Below are 18,830 nucleotides of genomic sequence, written 5' to 3' on the forward strand. Positions count from 1 at the left end.
TCCCGTGACGCTCCGCGAATGTGACCTGGGGCACTATTGGTTCTTGTGGCGCGGGGTGCGTCGGGAGATGTAGTCTCTCCCGCCCTGGCGCGGTTGCCGGGGGCAACGGTCCCCTCTGGCCCAAGTGCCGGGCGTGAGCGGCGGCGGCCTCCGCGGATGGACAGAGTGGGAGGAGGTTGGCGGGGTCTGCAGGGTGGCGGCCGGGTTTTGCGACCAGGCTCCGGCGAGGAGGTGCGGGGAAACGGGGCGCACTCCGCAGCTGGGCTGGGAGGGCGGCGGGAGGGCGGCCACGAGCCTCACGCCTCAGTTTCCCCGCCTGAGGCCCTCTCGGGAGCGTGGTCGGATGTAGGTCTCTCCAGGCCTGGGAGAAGAGCCCGACGGTCTGAGGGGCGCCAGTACTTTCACAGTTTGATTTATTTATTTTTAACAACTTTATTGGGGATTCACTTACATATCATAGGATGCATTACCCGTTTTAATTGTACAAGTCCGTTATTTTTAGTAAATTTGTCAGGCGGCGCAACCATCACCACGATCCAGCTTTAAGACTTTTCCGTCACCCGGAGATCTCTCCTGCCCCTTTGCAGTCCATCCCCGCTCCCACCTCTGGCCCCAAGCAACCACTGATGTGCTTTCTGACTCTAGATTTGCTTTTCTGGACAATTATTTTGAGCGGAATCGTGCGGTGTGTGGCGTTTTGCATCTGGTTACTTTCCCTTAATAGGAAGTTTGAGATGTATGCATGTTGTGTGTATTGGTTGTTCTCATCCATTCGTTAATAGACATTTGGGTTGTTTCCATTTTTTGTCTTTGATGAATGATAACTGTTATGAACATTTGCATACCTTTCAATTATCTTGGGCCAGGTAGGAGTGGAATTTCCAGATCATAGACTACGTTTAACCTTTTGAGGAACTGCCGACTCTTTTCCAAATCAGCAGCTGCACCATTTTACCATTCCCCCCAACAGTGTATGAGGGTTCCACTTTCTTCCCCTCTTTGCCAGCGTTTGTTATTATCTGTCTTTTTGCTTATTGTCATCCTAGTGGTGTGAGCCGGCTCTCGTGGTGGTGGTTTCGATTTGCGTTTCCCTGGTAGCTAGTGACGCTGAACAACTTTTCATGTGCTTATTGGGCACTTGCATATATTTTGTGTGTGTATGAAATATCTGTTCACGTTTTTTGCCTCTTAGTTTATTTTTAATTGTGTGTTTCCTAAATATATCTATTTTAGTTGTGCTAAAATGTACATAGCATAAAATTTGCCATTTTAACCATTTTTCCATTGGTTTATTTTTAAACCTAGGGAAATTTTCAAAAGAACTAGATGCCAGAAAACCTGGCATGCTGGTCAGGCCTCCCCTCTGACCTGCAGAATAGCCTGGGCCGAGTCGTCTCCTGATTCTAGGCTTTGTTAAAATATTAACAGCAATACCTGTTACCCTTGTTCCAGCGATCTCTACTGCCCCTTCGCCACGTCCTTCCAGCTAAAAGTTAGCCTGTTACTCAGGTAGTCCAAATACTACCATTGCCACTATCTAAATTTTACTGAGCTCTTATTCCAGGCCCCATATTGATCATAGGAACCCTCTGAGGGAAATCGTTACTATTCCCTTTTTACAGATGAGCAGGCTGAGGCAGAGAGTGGCTAAGTAACTCTCCCAGGGGCACACGGATAAGGAATTCTGCGCTGCTGCTGTCAGGTGTGGTGCTCCATTCACTGACCACTGTGGTCAGGTCTGTGCTGGGCACTCTCAGTACACAGGCTGGTTCAGATGGGGACAAGGAAGTAAGCACACTAGTCAGAGAAACAGCCAGGAAAATCATGAAAATAATTCATTCTTGTACAGAACCTTAGGGGCTGGGTTAAATGCATTTCCTTGCACAAAACCTTTGAGCTCAGCCTTGAAAGGTGCATTTAAGATATAGGGTTGCCACATTTAATGAATAAAAATATGGGACACCCAGTCGAATTTGGATTTTGGATAAACAAATAATTTTTTAGTATAAAAATATTTGGAACATAGTACTTTTTAGTATAAAAATATTTGGGTCATACTTATATTTTTAAAATTATTTGCTGTTTATGTGAAATTCAAATAACTGGGTGTCCTGTATTTAATTTGGCAGTCCCAATGAGATTGTTTTCCAAGTGGTCAGGGATGGGAAAAGAGGCTTTTCCAGGTCTCACCGTGAATTTCTTCTTTTTAATAAAGTAGCACATGGCCTTCCTAAGCGCTCCAGCAGTCTGGCGAGCAGGCATCCTCCGTGTCCTGTCTCTTCTGCCTCCGTGTTGTTAAGCTGGAAACGTTGCTGCCCACACAGAGCTCCCCGGTGCCTTTCAGACGGCTGCCTGGTTTTCGGCTGCCCGCGTGCAGTCCCCTGGGCTTCCCCGGGTCCCTGCGGGTGGGTTCAGGGTTTAACGAGTACAGACGGTGCTGCCGCGGCGTGCCCTGAGCATGTCTCTGTGCGCGTCTGAGGGTGTAACTGTAGGGCAATTTCCGGACCAGGAATGACTGGGTCACAGGGTCCGCACATTTCAAATTTCATTGCTGTTGCTGAGTTCCTCACTACAAAACACCCACCATGCTGTATTTTCCATAGTTTTAAGTCTTTAAAATCTTTTGAAACCTTTGTAAATCTTGCGACGGGTCCTTCACATTCTTTCGGGTGCACATGGGAACTCTGAGAATATGAGGGAAGCTCTGGCCCTCCTCCCCAGGAAAACGTCCGCTGGTACGCACACGCGACACGCGGCAGACGTACAGTGCCCCACTCCCCGGTCCAGGGCAGTGGTTCTCACACTTTAAGTGAAGTAAGACTTTCTGGGGAGTTCGATAAACATACAGATTGTATCTCAACAGCTCTTTGTGAGAGAGCTGAGGCTCCTTGGATAAAAGGGGAGCCTGGACTTGGGGTGTGATGGGGAAGTAGCACTCGCTGGGAGTGGTGGTGGGGTATCTGGCGGGGAGTGACGCACAGGTCCGGGGAGGGAGGTCTTAGGACCCAGACCTGAGCTTTGAACTTGTCTCTGCTGCTTACAGGCCAGGTGACCTTGACCGGTGACCTAAGCTGTGGGACTTTATTTCCTCCACCTCCTCTGTGAAAGGGAAAGCCAGTGAGCGACTCCCAGGGTGGCATGTGGATTGAATGAGATGATATGGCTCTGAGCAGGGTGGCGGGCACCCCGCTGGAGCCTGAGAGGTGCTGGCTCTTGTTCTTACTGTGCCGCGTCTCAGGAAGGCCTGCTGTTGAGTGGCGTCCTGTCAGTGGCACTGTGTCTAATCATCTTCACTGCCATCGTCGGGCTGGCAGGGCGATTCGATCTCTCCCGGTGTATGGGAGCCGCTGAGGCACTTGAGTGCACAATGTGAACATCAGGTTCTTCTCTAAGTTTTCTTTCTTTACTCCCTAGAATGGCTTCAACCAAAAAAATCAGCCATCCTGTGTGCGATGTCTTTGGTGATTTCAGTGATATTTCCTTGGAAGATTCAAAGATGGAAGAAATCAGAAACTTGAAAATCAGTAGAGGTCTTACCAAAATAGCACCTGGTCCTAGCAGATTTCTAAAAAGAAACCAAACTATGGGTGAGAAACACTTATTCTCAAAAGAGAATGCTGTCCTGGGGAGGGAGCCCGGGCCCTCCTCAGGTAGACCCCTGGCCGCTGCCTCGAAGCTCAGGGCCCACGCCGCGCTCACAAAGCTGGCCCAGCTCGAAACCCGGATCCTGAATCGGAAGGTGCAGATGGATGTGTCTGCCGTGGACTCTGACCCGGAGACCTCCGAGGGCCGTCCTCCAGGGAGGGCGGACGAAGCGCCCCTCAGTGCCGCTGAACGCTCCTCACAGAACACAGACAGCACCCCCCGGACGCAAGCCCGAGGAGCTCCCACCGCCAGGGGTGCTGCGCCGAATGGGCAGGCCAGTCGCTTTCTAAAGAAGAGAGGCCCACCTGGGGAAAACACACCCCCTGGAGCACAGTTTGGGCAAGAGAGGAGCTTTCAGACATCCAAAGTGAAAGAACCTGTTAGAAAATTGGATTCTCCAGACAGCGATGAAGAGGAAATGAGAGAGTTGCTGGGAAGCTTGATGGAATCTTCTAGAGAAAAAGAAACACACACAAATCAGGGTTTCACCAGCACCAAAGTCAGTGAGAAAGAACGAATAAAACTATTCCCGGTAAGGTTTGCACGTTTGTTTATTTTTAACGAAAGCTTTGCACTTGTGTCTTTCTGTCACGGCCCTGAGGCTGGAGAGCAGCTGTCGCCAGGAGCTTCTTGAGGAAACAGTGTGACGAGGAAAGGCTGGGTTTCAGTGGTCACCGGTGCCTACCGTGGACCTGTGCTGTGGAACCGCACTCGGGCACGCCAGACAGTTTGGCAGTATCTAACTCTACCCCACAGGACATCGCCTCAGAAGGCTGATTGCACCCCAGCAGTGACCAGTGCCACCTGCAGTCCACGCCCACCTGTCGTGTGTACCACACAGGCACCATTAACTTGGGGAGGCTACATTGCCATTTTCTTATTGAGATGAAATTCACATAAGCTAAAATTCACCATTTTAAAATCAATAGTTCAGGGGCATTTAGTACATTCACGATGTTGGACAACCACCTCCTCTATCTAGTTCCAGAACATTTCCATCACCCCAAAGGAGACCCTAGACCCATTCAAAATCACCCCCCATACCCCTGCCCCCAGCTCATGACAACCACTAATCTGCCTTTTTTCCCTATGGATTTGCCTATTCTGGATATTTCATATAAGTGGGATCACAGAACATGTGACCTTTTGTGTCTGGCTTCTTTCCCTCAGTGTGGTGTTTTTGAGGTCCTCCACTTTGTAGTGTGTGTCGGGGCTTCTCGTGTTTATGGCTGAGTAACAGTCCAGTGTGTGGATGGACCAGATCTTCCTTAGGCATTCATTCACTCGTGGGTGTTTGAGTGGTCTCTCTCCCTTGGCTCTTGTGGATGGCGTTCCATGAACACGTGTCCAAGCGCCTGTTTGAGCCCCTGTTTTCAGTTATTGTGGGCAGGTACCTGGCAGTGGCATTGCTGGGTCCTGTAGTATTCTGTGTGCCACTTACTGAGGAGCCGCCGACTGTTTTCCATAGCGGCGGCACCGTTTTACATTCCCACCAATGGTGTGTGAGGGTTCCAGTGTCTCCACGTCCTCGCCCACACTTGTTATTTTCGGGTTTTTTTATTATAGTCATCCTAGTGGGTGTGAAGTGAGGGGAAGGCTTCATTTTAAGGGGGCAAAAATCTGCATATTCATTTTGATTCTGTTGAAGGTCCAGGCTATTACAGATCATGTACTCAGGGGCCTTAATTTAGAAAATTTATAATTAACAATCTATATTTGAAAGCAAAGTGATATTTCTGATTATTTGTGGAGTATGTCTAATCTCAATATTACCTTAGCTAAATGTTGTACCTTGACTTGCAGAAATGAGGGGAGAGGAGAGAAAGGGGCCCAAGGGGTCACTGTTCTCGTGCTCCTCTCTACTGTGATGTTGAATGAGGAGGCCTTGCTCATCACATGCTTGGTAATTGTATTTCTTTTATTTTCGCCAAAGTAGGATCAGATCCCAACTCAACTGAGAGTCCTTTCTCTACCCAGTGAGGAACTTTCCAGCCCAAAGCCGTGGCAGACGTCACCTCTGCCAACCTCACAGTCAGCGGATGGGACCCTTTGCAGCATGCGCTCAGGAGCCCACTCCCCACAGACTCACAGTTCCGGTGACACACACTTGCGCACGGCGTCACTTTCTGTCACCAGCACCTTTTTGAAGAAGGCGCCCACGGTGATGGGGCAGGGCGGGCACATGTCCTTGCCTGGAAGCAGTGAGGCTGAGCCCTGGTGGGAGCCACTCTCAGAAGCCTCTGATGCCAGCTTGGACGGTAACCTGTGCAGAGTCATTACCCGGGGCGGGGGGGTGGACCACCTTTATGGTCCCCACTGTTGCGGTCACAGGGAATTGTTACAGGGAGTACGTGGCAGGCCACATCACACCTTCAGCTTCCTGACCTTGTGTCATGGTTGAGGGGCCTTTCTTTAAAATCTTCACCCAGTAACTGATCACTCACAGAGCAATAACCCGAGAAAGAAATCCTTCTAGAGCCACATACGACAGAAAGGCAACTCACTTTTCTATTTTGTAGCAGAAATCTACCTCCTTTCCTTTTTAAATTCAGAAAAGGAAACAAATCTCTAACCAGCCACAATCAAACATTTCTAGTATTTCAACATTGTTTTAATATTCTATGTATTTAAGAAAGAAAGAGGCCAGCCTGTCAGTCTCTCAGCCCTCACTGCTGGCGCCCAGCTCCTGGCTCCCTCACAAGGCAGCCTCGAGGGAGGGAGGGAGGCAGGCCGCCAGGAGTGGTGAGTACAAGTCTGACTCTGGGGTCCCGCTTTCCTGGGGTGGGCGTCCTGGCCCCGCCTCTTACTGGCTGTAGAATCTTGGGCTCTCTGTGCCTCAGTTTCCTCATCTGTAAAGTGGGGTCAGAGCCATGTCAGTGAGCGAGTGCCATGAAACGCCTCAGCGTGCCCTGCTTCCCAGGAAGCTTGTGAGGACTGGCGGATGTGATGACATGAGGGGCTTCCCCCACCAGCGCTAGCGCCAGCGCTTCCCAAAGTGCTGAGGCTACAGCCTTGGCTGGGCCTCTGCCCCAGGGCAGCTGGAATGGCTCGGGTCACAGGCTTTGTCCACGAATGCAGCTGGGGACCTGTCTGCACAGGAGTGGAGGCAACAGTCAGTGTGAGAGGAGCCCTGCCCTCCGCCCAGCTTGCTGCCGGCCGCTCACTCCTGCCCCCTCCAGAGATGCCCCCTCCCCCCGCGTGGCCCCCCTGAACTCCTCAGGCCCCCTGAGGTGTCTGCCACGCTCATCAGTGATGGATTAGGTACCCTAATCCATCCGTCTGTGAGGCCCTGCAGGGTGGAGGCATCCTGTGATGCACACACACGCGCACACTCGTGCCCTTCGGGGCGGGGGGGAACCGCAGAAGAGAGTTGCTGCCCATATCTGCCGCCCGTTGCCTTCCCCTCCCCAGAGGAGCGGGTTCATTTGTTGAGTGGCCAGAACCCTGTGGGAGCCCAGCACTCCACGGAGGGTTGCATACTCCCGAGTCTCCGGCCCCATGTATTCGGGCCGTGGCCACTGGCCAGAGGGCACACCAAGATGCTCGGGCCCCGCCAGCGCCTCTGCACTTAACTGGCTTCAAGTGAGAACTGAGGACGCTTCGGGTCCAGTCTTGCCCCTGCCTGAGGTGCCACCCCAGGCCCCGCAGCCTCCTCCCCATCTCCCCCAGCAGCCGGCCGACCCCTGATACCTCTAGCACACTTGTTACCATGCTTCCTTCATTGCATTCATCTGCTCATCTGTCTAGATCAGTTGGGGGGCCCGGCGTGTGTTTCTGTGAAGTTTTATTGGTACACATCAGTGCCCGTTTGTCTACATGTGGTCTGCAGCAGCTTCTGCACCCCAGGACAGAGCCGAGTCACTTGAGCAGAGGCAGTCTAGCCACAGAGCGGACAATATTTACTGTCCAAGCCTTCAGTGAAAGGCACGTGGACCTGGCCCTGCCCCCTGCAGATGGGCCACGTCCTCCTCTCCATCCCGAGCAGTTAGCCTGCTGCCCACAACGTGATGGTAGGTGTCTGGGGAGTAATAAGTGAGAAACGATTGTCATGTTACATTTTCAATTGCAGATTTTAGAATAAACGTTCTGTCCCTCGACGATCTGGCTCCAGCTGTCAGTGAGAGATCAGACTTGAAACAGAAGGTAAGTCCAACCAGCTTCTTTTTCATTGTGGGTTGTCACGAGGTAGGCTCGCAAGCCTCAGGCTTCATTTAGGTCAGTGGTTCCTAACCTGGGGAGTCTGCCCCTGGGGACACTTGGCGAAGTCTGGAGACATTTTGGGTGGTCGTGACTGGGGTGGCAGCCAGCAGTGCTGCTCAGTGTCCTGCAGTGCACAGGACGGCCCCAGAGGTCAGAGTGCCGTGGGCGAGAGACCCTGATTTAGGTGATGAGAGGAAAAAGTTACCTAACGTAGCAGACGATGAAGTCAGGTGTCACGTGGACCTCCTGTAACGACACCTGCTCTGACCTGTGCTCGGTCCATGTCCTGGTGGGATTCTGGCCATTAGTAACCAGTGCACATCAAACGTACATTGTAGTAATGCATTACAGTGACACTACCGCGATTTCACCCTCGGGGCCCCTGCACACGCTCACACCGTCGGTGTTGAGGCAGCAGTCAAGCATGCTGCTTGTAGCACCAGGCTGCCCAAGTTCCCTGGAGGACCAGTGTGGCCCGGGCACCCTCACCTCATTCTAACACAATGGGATTTTGAGCATGTGGGTCGTTCGGAAACACTTTCCAGTTAGCTCAGCCTTCCTTCATTTTAGAAAGAAGGTCAGAGGGAAAAGGCACCCAGCGAAAGCCCCCAGGCAAGGGCGCCGCCCACTGGAAGCGAGGTCTCCGAGCGCCTGAGCGAGCCCGCAGCCTCCTCTGCCCTGCCCAAGGGCACTGCCAGCCTGCGGCCCCCAGCTCAGCAACCCGCGGCTGGCCCAGCAAGCGCTGCTTATTCGGAAGATTTTGAAGGGTCTCCAAGTCCAACCACGTCTGAGCCACCGGCCCATTCTGGGGAGGCCCCCGACAGGACGCTGGACACCTTGTCTGAATTCTCCGCCAGCCTGAACACCGACCTGCCCCCACCCGCGCCTGAGTCCCGGAGGAAGCGGCCCAGGGGCGGGCCGGGAGTCACGATGAGGGAGACGGCCGTGCAGACCCTCGGCCCGGCTGGCACCGACCCGTGGACGGAGGGTAAGCGTGTTGGCCCCAGGGCTCGGGGAGGGCATGCAGGCCGGGCTGCAGGACAGGCACCTGGGTGCACCCTGTGGGCGTCCTCGGAGGCATGACAAGGAATCCAGGCTGTGGTCATTAACTGGCTGAGGGACCTCAGCACCCTCGTTTTCTCTTCCGTGGATGAAGACAGTTCCCACTGTCTTCTGAGCTCTACAACATTCCAAAAAGTTTCAGAATCAAAGACTCAGGCAGAGGTTCCCTCCCGGGTGGTTCTGCCCCCAGGAGACATCAGCGAGGTCTCGAGCCCCTTTGGCTCTGACAGCTGGGAGACAGTCTGGCAGGTGGAGGCCAGGCCTGCGCTCAACACCCTCCAGCGCCCAGGACGGCCCCCACAGAGATGAGCCAGCCCAGAGCGTGGCGGTGCCTGGGGTGAGCCAGGGGACGCACTGCCAGAGGAACCACCTTCCGGGAGAGCGTGTCCTCAGGAGGCCCCAGCGCAGGCTCCACTTTAGTGGTCTGAACTTGGGGTGTTTTGGTGGATTCTCTTTGGTGTGGTGGGTACTTACTACCACTCTCAGTACAACTTTCCAGACATTTCTCTTGTCCCCAGCTCAGTCTTGGCCCTCTGGATGGAATGGTCCCTGTCTCTTGCTCCCTTTCTTGTCTGGACGACACCTGCAGTGTAGACAGACCTTGTTCCTGGACTGTGCGGGGCTGTAATTCTTGCTCCTATTTGGGGGCTGAGCCGCACAATAGCCCAGCCCTCAGACTGGGGTGGGGCGGGCCGCTCCCTGTCTCTCTTGGGGAGGAAAGCTAATCAGGCACGCTGGGTCCCATCCTGTGACTCAGAACCTCTGTGTCCCTCTCCACTGCCTCCTGCTGTTTTCCTGACAACACAGCAGTGGTGGGCAAATGTGCACGTTTCTGTCCATATCTTTTGCAATTTAAAGAGGTGCTTTTGTAAAATGTGGGCAATGCCATGTTCCTAGACTAGGCCTGACACTGAAGGGAGAGAGCAGAAAGGCAGCCTGGAGAAACCCGCTCGTTAGAGTCCAGGGGACATTCCAAAGCCCACAGGTGGCCCCATAGAAAGAAAGCAGAGGGAGGGGAGGGCACGAGGCCACGGTCACCAGCCCCTGTGAGCTGCAGTGACTGCTTTGGCCACCTCGACTGACTTGAATATTGAACCAGGAGAACCTACCAGAAAGGCAGAGGCAGGTTTGGGGAAATTTTTAAAGGGAACAAGGTTAAAAGAGCAAGAAAGATGGCCATCACGTTCAGAATTCCCGTAGCTTGTTGCAGCGTCGTGTCTGTCGACGAGAAAGTCTCGCTCGGCATCCTAGCCACTCACCGCCACCCTTGTCCTTGGGACAGCAGCTGGCATGGCGGCCATCCGACCAGCCCTGGGAGGTGCCTACGTGGACCCTGCGCCTATCGCCAGTCACGTCGTGAGTGCAGACGCCATAGAAGGTAACAGCCCAGCTCGGCGGGTCCTTGTGGTGCAGTAGGCACATTTTCCTTGTGACTTCCCGCTCGCCCTTGGAGGGGTGGCGCCCCATTAGTGCTGGGTTCTAGGAATCTGTTGGCGGGATCACAGCCATGGACAACTGCCACAGTTCCTAGGACCCTGGACGACAGAGTGTCCGAGAACCTTCAGTCTGTCTTAGGAGAGGCCAGCTGTATTGGACAGATCGGGAAGGTTCTGAGTGACACACCTGGAAGCCCTCCGGCCCAACAGGGCTGTCTGATTGTGTGTGTTCCCCCTTGAGCCTTTTTATCTAGAACCCATGGTGGTTTTCCCTGAAGACACGCAGCCAGGACTGAGCGGCGGCCAGCCGGGTGGACACGGCCCTGGCTTCCTTGAGAGTCTGGGGGAGTCTTGGGGCCCTAGGGAGGTGTAGCCTGGCCTGCGGCAGGAGGAAGGTGCCCGACAGCCACGTAGACTGTGCCAGGTCCCTGTGGGGACGCTGACGGCTTGCAGGACACAAGTGAGGGTCCATCTAGTACCTGCTTTATTTTCCTTTTTCAATTTTCTTAATATTTTTTAATAGACAAAGGAATTAAAATATACTGGTTACAACAAATGAAACGTTTACATGCTTTTAAGAAAAGATTTACTATTTTTTAATTTAATATTAACCTCCATGTTACCACATAGTCTCAGTAATACTCTTTTTTAAGTTGCTAAGTTTTTATTTTTAATTGTATTTTTATTTAATTAAAAATTGTATTCCCAGGGGCCAGCCTGGTGGCATAACAGTTAGGTTTGCACATTTCACTTTGGTGGCCCAGGGTTCGCTGGTTCAGATCCTGGGCGCAGACCTACGCACCACTTGTCAAGCCATGCTGTGACAGGCGTCCTACATATAAAATGGAGGAAGATGGGCACAGATGTTATTAGCTCAGGGCCAGTCTTCCTCAGCAAAAATAAAAAATAAAAAATTAAAAAATTCTAATTATATTTTTAATTATTTTAATTATATATTTAAAATGCACAATATAAAATTTGCTCTCCTCCCTGGTTTTTTAAAAAATTTTTTTGGTGAGGAAGATTGGCCCTGAGCTAACATCTGTGCCAATCTTCCTCTATTTCGTATGTGGGATGCCGCCACAGCATGGCTTGATGAGCTGTGTGTAGGTCTGTGCCCGAGATCTGAACCCGTGAACCCGGGGCCACTGAGGCAGAGCACATGAACTTAACCGATATGCCTCCAGGCTGGCCCCGCTTCCTCCCCGTTTTTAAGTTCAGTAGTGTTCACTGGATTCACTTTGTGCAGCTGCACAATTGGGTGCCACTTTACTAGACTCCTTTCTCTGTGTGAGCTGTTGAGGTTGACTTCCGTTTCTGCCTGGGAGCCGAGCCTCCTACCTGGGCAGCTCTGGAGGGTCACTCGTGAGTGAGTCAGAGGAAAGCAGTTCATTTCCTATAGAGACCAGACAGAATGCAATAGGCGAGGTCTCCACCACTTCCAAGGGCAGCCGCACTTCCCAAAAGTATCCTGACATAGCCGAGGGAGTGGGGGCTACAGAGCCCGGGGGCCCAGAGTGTCTGGCACTGGTGGGGTGAGGGTCCTGGTGGGGTCCCGGGGCCCGCCAAGTGACACGGTGCCGGGTGCAGCCCTGACAGCTTACAGCCCGGCCGTGTTTGCACTCCACGACCTGCTCAAGCAGCAGCTCAGCCTGACGCAGCAGTTCGTGGAGGCCAGCCGGCACCTGCACGGGTCCCTCCTGCAGTCCCTGGACGGAGACTCGTTCCACTACCACACCCTGGAGGAAACCAAAGAGGTGACGGCCGACCCGGGAGGGGGGCGGGGCTCAGGGCCAGGCCTCGGCCAGGGCAGCAGGGACATGGCGGCCCGGTCACCTTCGTCCTCGCAGAAGGAGCCTTGTTTCCTCCTCGTGCAGAGAAGAGGTGGTACGGCTGAGGGCACTGAGAGCCAGCCTGGCCAGGCAGAAGCTGGCTCAGCTTGTGTGACCTCAGACCAATGGTGGCCTCCTTGGTGAGGGTCTTGTCCCTTCACAGACCCTTCCCAAGTGCCACCCAGCAGGGGCTTCTCTCCTCAGTCCAAGGGCCGAAACTTAAGGAATGTTACGCTTCTCTTTTTCCCTCCAAAAATTTAATTTTTGTCTGATTACAAAAGATACGTTATTTTATAAAAATCTTGTTACAGGAATATGTAACTTAAGTCCTCCATAATTTCAGAGATGACTGTTACCAATCTTAATATATACTCTTTAGATTTTTATGTAAAGTATGAACTGTATTATGCAGATGTACGTACACGTACGTCACATGCGATGTTGCACACTATGTATTTGTACAGTGTATAAAATATATATTACAATGTAATAGGTATAACGTGAATAGTATTATGTATGTTTCTTTATAGAAATGGCATCATACTAGATGAACTGTTCTGCTTGATTTTTTTTTTCATTTTATCTACAAGTATTTCTAAAGGATAAGGACTTCTAAAAAATTCACGGACACCACCATTACCATACTAAGACCACATGCACTCTCCTGCATGTCCGTGCATATCCAGTGTGATTTCCACTTTTCGCATGAAACTTGTCCATTCTGTTCTGGTTTTCTCCTCAGGATCCAGACAAAGCCCGTCTGTACACGGATTGCTGGGTGGCTCTTTAGCCTCCTCCTGGGGCAGCGGTTCTCGGCCTGAGCGGCGTCAGACCTGCGGGGCCTGGGCCCACTGGGCTCTGTCGGCAGCAGGGTGCGCCTGGGAGCGGGTGTTTCTCCCATGGGCCCACTGGGGACCCACTTTGAGAACCACTGCGCTGCAGGTGTCCCCATCCCCATCTCCTTCTTGTTTCCTTGCAGTTTGCTGAAGAAAACAGGTTGTTTGTCTGACAGTTTCCCCCATTCTGGACTTTGCTGGCTGCACCCCTGTGGGCTCCTTGTTCCCACTAGATGAACATCAGTTGATGGATGCTGGCTGAAGGGACCTGACCACGTCACCTGCCTACAGCCCACCAAGGCTCCCCACTGTCTGCTACGGGCCCACGTCCTGAGAGTGGCTCCCAGGCCCTCCTCCCGGACGGTGCACTCTAAGGGCACCCCTGGTAACCCCGTCCACCAGCCCCACGTGATGGCAGCCACTCTTCCCTTTCGGACTCATCAGGGCTCACCCCTTGCAGGGCACCCTGCTGGGGCCTGCCGCATTCACCTCTCCTCTTCTGTTCCCACAGCATTGTCACCTGGCATCCTGTCATTTTACTTTTCTGTAGCCCAACTGGGAGCTGCTGGGGATGGGTGCCGTCTCCAGCACCCAAAGCCTCAGGAGACTGAGGCAGTGGTGGTGGTGACGTGTCTGTCTGTCCTCTGCCCCACAGTACATCAGGCGGCACAGGCCCGCCCCGCTGACCATGGAGGACGCTCTGGAGGAGGTGAGGAAGGAGCCGTGAGCACCAGCAGGTGAGGCTACACTCCTGGGTCTGATCTGGAGAGCTGGTTGGGTACACTGGCCGTGACACTCATGCATCAGTTTCCGGGTGACATTCAGTGGTGGGGCAGGTGGCACCCAGGACTCACTCAAGCAGAATCTCAGCTCCCGCCTTTTCTGGCTGAGCGACTGACCCTCCCAGTCCCTGTCCTGAGAGGACGCCCCACAGGCCAGGGGAAGTGGAGCGGAGGAGCACGCTCACAGCACGGGGCAGGACGGAGGAAGCCAGCCTGTCTGGAGCCCCACGGAGCGGCTCCACCTGGCCGAGTGCTGCCTTCCCTCTGAGCTGAGCTAGATAGGGGATGAGGACCCAGGGCCAGGTCCCCATGCTGGGAACTCTGTGTGAGACGCCAGGGCAGAGCTTCTGACCCAGCTCCATGACTCAATTCTGCGCTCAGGACACACTGCCTCCCTGCTCGGCCCAGCACACCTCTGACTTAAAGACACAGAGAAAAGGTCTTTAAAAAAAGTCTTTATTTGAAGGCAAAACAGTAAAATCCACAAGAAATTGTTAACAGCACGTGTTTACATTTATCCTGAATCCGACACATTTGAACAATTCACAGCTACAGGAAATCTAGAACAAAATCAAATATTTTATCACATCAGGTTGAAAAGTTGGAGAGGATTCTGCATCTTATTGAAAAGAATTTTTCAAAAATGTTTCTGTACAAATGGCACCGCACCAACTGCCCGAGGCTGCCCAGTGAGCACAGCTGGAGCCAGCGGCTCCTCCAGGCTTCACTGCCCCGGGGCGGGGCGGGTGGCAGAGGAAAGGACAGAGCAGGCGGCAGGGCGGGCCCCCTGGAGCTGCCTGGGCCGCCGCACAGAGTGCTGGTGCTGGGGCTCCTCCTCGTGGAGACACCAGGGACCGATGCTCCAAGGATGGTGTTCCGGGACCTGAAGACGCCTCAGATCATTCTCCTCAGAGCCTTCTGTGTCTGCGGACACTAGCAAATGGCTAACATTCGAAAAAATACTCAAACAACTAGAAGAACTGCACTAAGGGCCAGTTTGTCTCAGAGGAATCAGCTTTCAAATGATCTCCCGAGGATCCTCTTAGATCACTATTCTTTTCTCTAAAACTAAACCATTTGGAGTTAAAATGAAAACCCTGTTTAACTTAGCAAATCAAAAGGTTTTGCTCTTCCGTCTTTAAAGAGTGAGGAGTATGAGCGCCTGCTGAGCATTCCCAGGCTGCGGCCGCAGCGAGGGAGCGGGCAGAGCCGGCGCCTCTGCCCCGGGCCCGCCAGCCTGCCCACTCCGGGCTTCGCCTCCACACTCTGCAGATCTGCCAGGGGATGCAACACATCTGTTCCTTCCGAGTCACGAATCTTATCCAGGGGGTGGAGCCTCGTGTTTCTCACTTCACTGTCACAGGAAACGCGCTTGTGGCCGTGCTGGCTGGGGCTTCTCCTTGTGTGAATCTTGCTGCTCTGGCAGAGCTGTGTGCAGGGGGCTGGGGCCTCCACGCTGGGGGGCACGGCACTGTCACTAAGCATGCTGCAGTTGTCTTCTCTTCTCTCACTCCCCCAAGATGGAGACTGTGTGAGGACCGAGCTGTCCCTACCAGCTTCCACGCCAATAAGCCAGGAGGGTGCCGTGGCTGCCGGCCGGCTCCTGGCCTGGGCGCGCCTACTTGCACTCGTCCCTGGCCTTCATGCGGGCAATGAAGGAGTAGCTCTTGTTCCTGCGGTAGTTCTCATAGGGGTCGTCCAGGGCCACCCCCACGCCCTTGTACTGGTCCCACTTATCCCGGACATCCCCGCCCTTGATGGGGTCCTGGATCCCTTGTTCTTTCACGCCGAGGCCGCCAGATCCACTCCAGCCTTAAGAAGAAAGAGGGACAAGTTGTTACAAGCCACAAAGGAGGCCAAAATGGTGCATTTACTCTAACTTAAGTCACATGGGAATGCATCTGGGGAGCTGAACGCCATGCAGACGTGCAGGTTACAAACGTGAAACTGCCATGGTAAGAAGAGCGCGCAGCACCCGCTGCAGGCTCGCCCTGCGTGGAGTCCGGCAGTGAGAGGAACTCCTCTGCCTCCATCGCTGCCCAACCCCCAAAGCCCAGAGCGGGCGCTGTCTTCCCAGGAACCTTACCCATTTTCACCAGCATCTGATGTCCTTTGTTCTCTTCCCCGAGCCTGGAGTCAGGTATAGGAGGTGCTGAATTAGAACCCAGACCAGCCGAGGAACTAAAATTAAGACAGGTTACGTCTTTTACAAAAGAGCAGACACATTTATTGGAATGAACGTTAGAGGATTACAGCGTGTAGCTTATGTGAATGTTCGCCAGTGGAAGATGGACAGGCACACACACATTTCGAGTCTCTACCGTTCTTCTTTATCCTCTTCGCCAGCCAGGGAAGGGGGCTCCCTAAGATGATGCCCCTGCCCACACTGAGCAGCAAGGGCAGGTCACACCGACCCCCTAAGATGGTTAGGAACACAGAGCCCAGCCCCCGCCTCAGGCTTTACAACGTGACTGTAAGAAGGTAAGAACGCAGTGTGAGATGAGGTGCCACTGTCACTGCGCTAGTGCTTGGGGTCCCTGAGGTGCTGCCCCAGCATGGGCCACCATGAGCATGTCTTCTAATGACACGTTTCAACATTCACAGCAAAGCATCAGAGGGCTCCAGCGCTACCAGTGGGTCATTCGACAGTTAAGACAGAAATCTTACGGCGGGGTGGGGCTCCTGGACCTCGACCGGCGTCTCCTTCCTGGGGAGTACGACTTGGAGCGGGAGCGGGAGCGAGAACGGGAGCGGCTTCTCGAGGAGCGTGATCGGCTGCGGCTCCTGCGGGGCAAGGGGAGAGCACGGCGGGGTGGCCTCAGGGGGGGCGGGGTGGCCACAGGCCTCGAATCCCCAAGGGGCAGTGCCCTGCCTACCTGGAGCGCGAGCGGGAGTAGGAGCGGGAGCAGGAGCGCGACCTTGACCGTGAGTAGGAGCCAGATGACTTGGAGGACCTCGAGTTGGAGCGGGAGGAAGAGCGCCCTCGGCTTTTGGATCTGCTCCGAGACCTCGAGGGTCCGCTGCAGGGAGAGGCCTGGTGAGCCGAGCCGAGAGGAGCCCGCCCCCGCCCCGGGTTTCTGGGAGACCCCAGGTGTGCATGGCCCCGTGCAGACTCGCCATTCACACCAGGGTATGCGTCCCTAAATAGCTGGCTGAATACAGACTTGGCAAACTGCGCGCTCATGCTGGTGCTTTAAGTTTTAACTCAGACCTTGTGGGAAGCAGCTCTGAGCAGCTCGCTCGCCTTTATCACACAGTGCCAGACCCAGGATCCAGGCAGAGGCCAGAACTGACCGCCCTTTGCCCTTTGGGGCGTGACTTGACAGTGTCTGGTCGGCAAAGGCAGGGACCCCCTTAGCTGATTCCTGACCACACACAGCCAGGGAGGGACGCTGACCTCCACCCGATGGTCGGAGAGGGGCCGGCGCAGCACGGGGCCCTCACCTGTTCCTCTTCTCCTGGCCTTTCCTCCGCCGGGCCCGCATCTTTGCTCGGAAGAACTCGTAAAGGCCGTTCTGCTCCCAGCCTTCGCTGTAAGACAGGCATTCCTCGAGTGACTACATGTGCCTCCCTCTGGCAGGGACCTTGTGAAAAGGTGGTCAGGAACAGACCCCACCCGACAAGCCCTCCTGAGCATAGCCTGCCCCTCGTTCACTCAGGCCCTGAGCACGGGCCCCCACAGAAAGCACGAGGCAGTCACCCATGGCGCTGCTCTTTCTCAGGCGAGGAAGCAGAGGCTGGGATGTGAGACTGGCTCCACCCGGCTTCCAGGCCTTTTCCACACTGCTGTTTTAGGAAATAGCTGAGGGTCTCAGGACCTGTGGGCCTGGTAGCTGGGGGCAAGGAGCTCTGACTCACAGATGGGCAGGCCTGTGGCTCGGCACCAGACAAGAGGCAATTTTAGCTGGATTGGTGGTGAGGGGTTTGGGGGAGGGTCTCCGGGGAGGGACCCGTGACCAAGCCTGGTGTGTCCGGCAGCCAGCTGCTTCGGAAACATGCCCTGTCTGAGATGAGTCCTTGTTCCGACGTGTCCCGACTAGGAAAGCCCTTCTTCAAGGGCCACTATATATGGGCAACACACGTCGGGAGAATGGAACTGGTGTTTCTCCCAGAGACCACTGTGCTTCCTCACCTGAGCCCCACACCACCCCGAGCAGAGGGCCTGGCTGTTAAGAGTCTTCCTCATGAAGCAAACTTGGGGAAGACAGGCCGGGAGGAGGACAGAGGCCGGCCCTCCGTCAGTCAGCAGCCCACGGCCCAGTGCCCCTGCGCCCCGTACCTGTTCCTGGGCCTGTCGTGGGAAGGAGGGCTATAGAAGGCCTCCACGGCTGCCAGCAGCCTCTCACTGGGCGGCATGGGGGGCGGGAGGCGGATGTCTTTAGGGTCCAAAGGCTTGTACTCATGGTCTTCCAGCTGCAGCAGAGAGAACAGCTGTCACCCTTGCCTTGCGTGAACCCCCCTTGGGCCCACCCCGGGGGCTGCGGGCCTGGGGGGGACACAGGACCTTGGTTGGGGGTTGGAGGTTGGGTGTTAGAGCTCCTCACCCTGCCCTTGCTGGGAAATCCCACCCTCTCACAGAGCTCAGCCACACCATGATTCGGTTCCTACACGGGGTGGTTGAGAGCTCCTTTGAGGCAGATAAAAGCCACAGAGTTCTCTCTCCAGAAGACGCACACGAAGACCTGGCCTCAAGCTTAGGTGACAGAAGGACCCCTTGGTTTATTCACAGACACTCAGGATCCCCGGTGCCCTGCCTGCAGACAGCTGCCCTATGTGCCCGACTCGACCCAGGGCCCCGTTATCTCCCCTGCTGGCCTCTCCCCTGGTCAGAGCAGCCTCAGCCCAACCCAGGAGGCCCCTTCTCCAGGAACCAGCTCACCCTGCCATGCCCCTACTCTACTCTACTGCCCACCCTGGAAGCAGCCCCGCTGGCCCCTCTGCCTCCGTGCTGCCCTGGTGCGACCCTTCTCAACTTCCAGTCTGATGGTGTCCCAGAGGGGATGGGAAGTGGCAGTGACCAGCAGGGCTGGCATGGCC

General features: G+C 54.5%; 2 protein-coding genes across 12 annotated transcripts in view; one reads left to right on the top strand and one right to left on the bottom strand.

Annotated features, from left to right (window-relative positions):
- Positions 1-95: 95 nt before the first annotated feature.
- Positions 96-16,969, top strand: C10H19orf44 (chromosome 10 C19orf44 homolog). Of its 10 annotated transcripts, none has more exons than XR_006530432.2 (9): positions 97-231; positions 3,415-4,177; positions 5,582-5,903; positions 7,715-7,788; positions 8,416-8,833; positions 10,190-10,285; positions 11,934-12,100; positions 12,918-13,047; positions 13,155-13,293. XR_006530432.2 is itself a non-coding variant. In XM_014865901.3 (9 exons), exons 2-8 carry the CDS (start codon positions 3,416-3,418, stop codon positions 13,736-13,738), a joined length of 1,911 nt encoding a protein of 636 aa, XP_014721387.2. In that variant the 5' UTR covers positions 97-231; position 3,415; the 3' UTR covers positions 13,739-13,748; positions 16,398-16,969. The 10 variants fall into 10 exon arrangements, 9 of the variants coding, with proteins under 9 accessions (XP_044630224.1, XP_014721387.2, XP_014721385.2 ...); XM_014865901.3 differs by lacking the exons at positions 12,918-13,047; positions 13,155-13,293 and adding exons at positions 13,667-13,748; positions 16,398-16,969; XM_014865899.3 differs by lacking the exons at positions 12,918-13,047; positions 13,155-13,293 and adding exons at positions 13,667-13,748; positions 16,398-16,969 and having other exon boundaries at positions 10,193-10,285.
- Positions 14,233-18,830, bottom strand: part of CHERP (calcium homeostasis endoplasmic reticulum protein) — an 18,470-nt gene continuing 13,872 nt past the window's right edge. For both annotated transcript variants that reach the window (XM_044774279.2, XM_044774275.2), the window contains exons 12-17: positions 18,073-18,206; positions 17,238-17,324; positions 16,670-16,813; positions 16,461-16,577; positions 15,880-15,974; positions 14,233-15,605 (exon numbers count right to left, since the gene is read on the bottom strand). In XM_044774279.2, coding sequence (XP_044630214.1) covers positions 15,412-15,605; positions 15,880-15,974; positions 16,461-16,577; positions 16,670-16,813; positions 17,238-17,324; positions 18,073-18,206 — 771 coding nt within the window. In that variant the 3' untranslated portion in view covers positions 14,233-15,411. The remainder of the gene's footprint in view (positions 15,606-15,879; positions 15,975-16,460; positions 16,578-16,669; positions 16,814-17,237; positions 17,325-18,072; positions 18,207-18,830) is intronic.

Source organism: Equus asinus, chromosome 10 (assembly GCF_041296235.1).
Source record: "Equus asinus isolate D_3611 breed Donkey chromosome 10, EquAss-T2T_v2, whole genome shotgun sequence".
In the NCBI taxonomy this organism is placed as follows: Eukaryota; Metazoa; Chordata; class Mammalia; order Perissodactyla; family Equidae; genus Equus; species Equus asinus.

Coding starts and splice junctions, on each gene's coding strand:
- C10H19orf44 (XM_044774289.2), top strand. CDS start 3,416: ATGGCTTCAACCAAAAAAATCAGCCATCCTGTGTGCGATGTCTTTGGT. Junction 4,178..5,581: donor AACGAATAAAACTATTCCCG/GTAAGGTTTGCA, acceptor TCGCCAAAGTAG/GATCAGATCCCAACTCAACT. Junction 10,286..11,933: donor GAGTGCAGACGCCATAGAAG/GTAACAGCCCAG, acceptor TGCCGGGTGCAG/CCCTGACAGCTTACAGCCCG.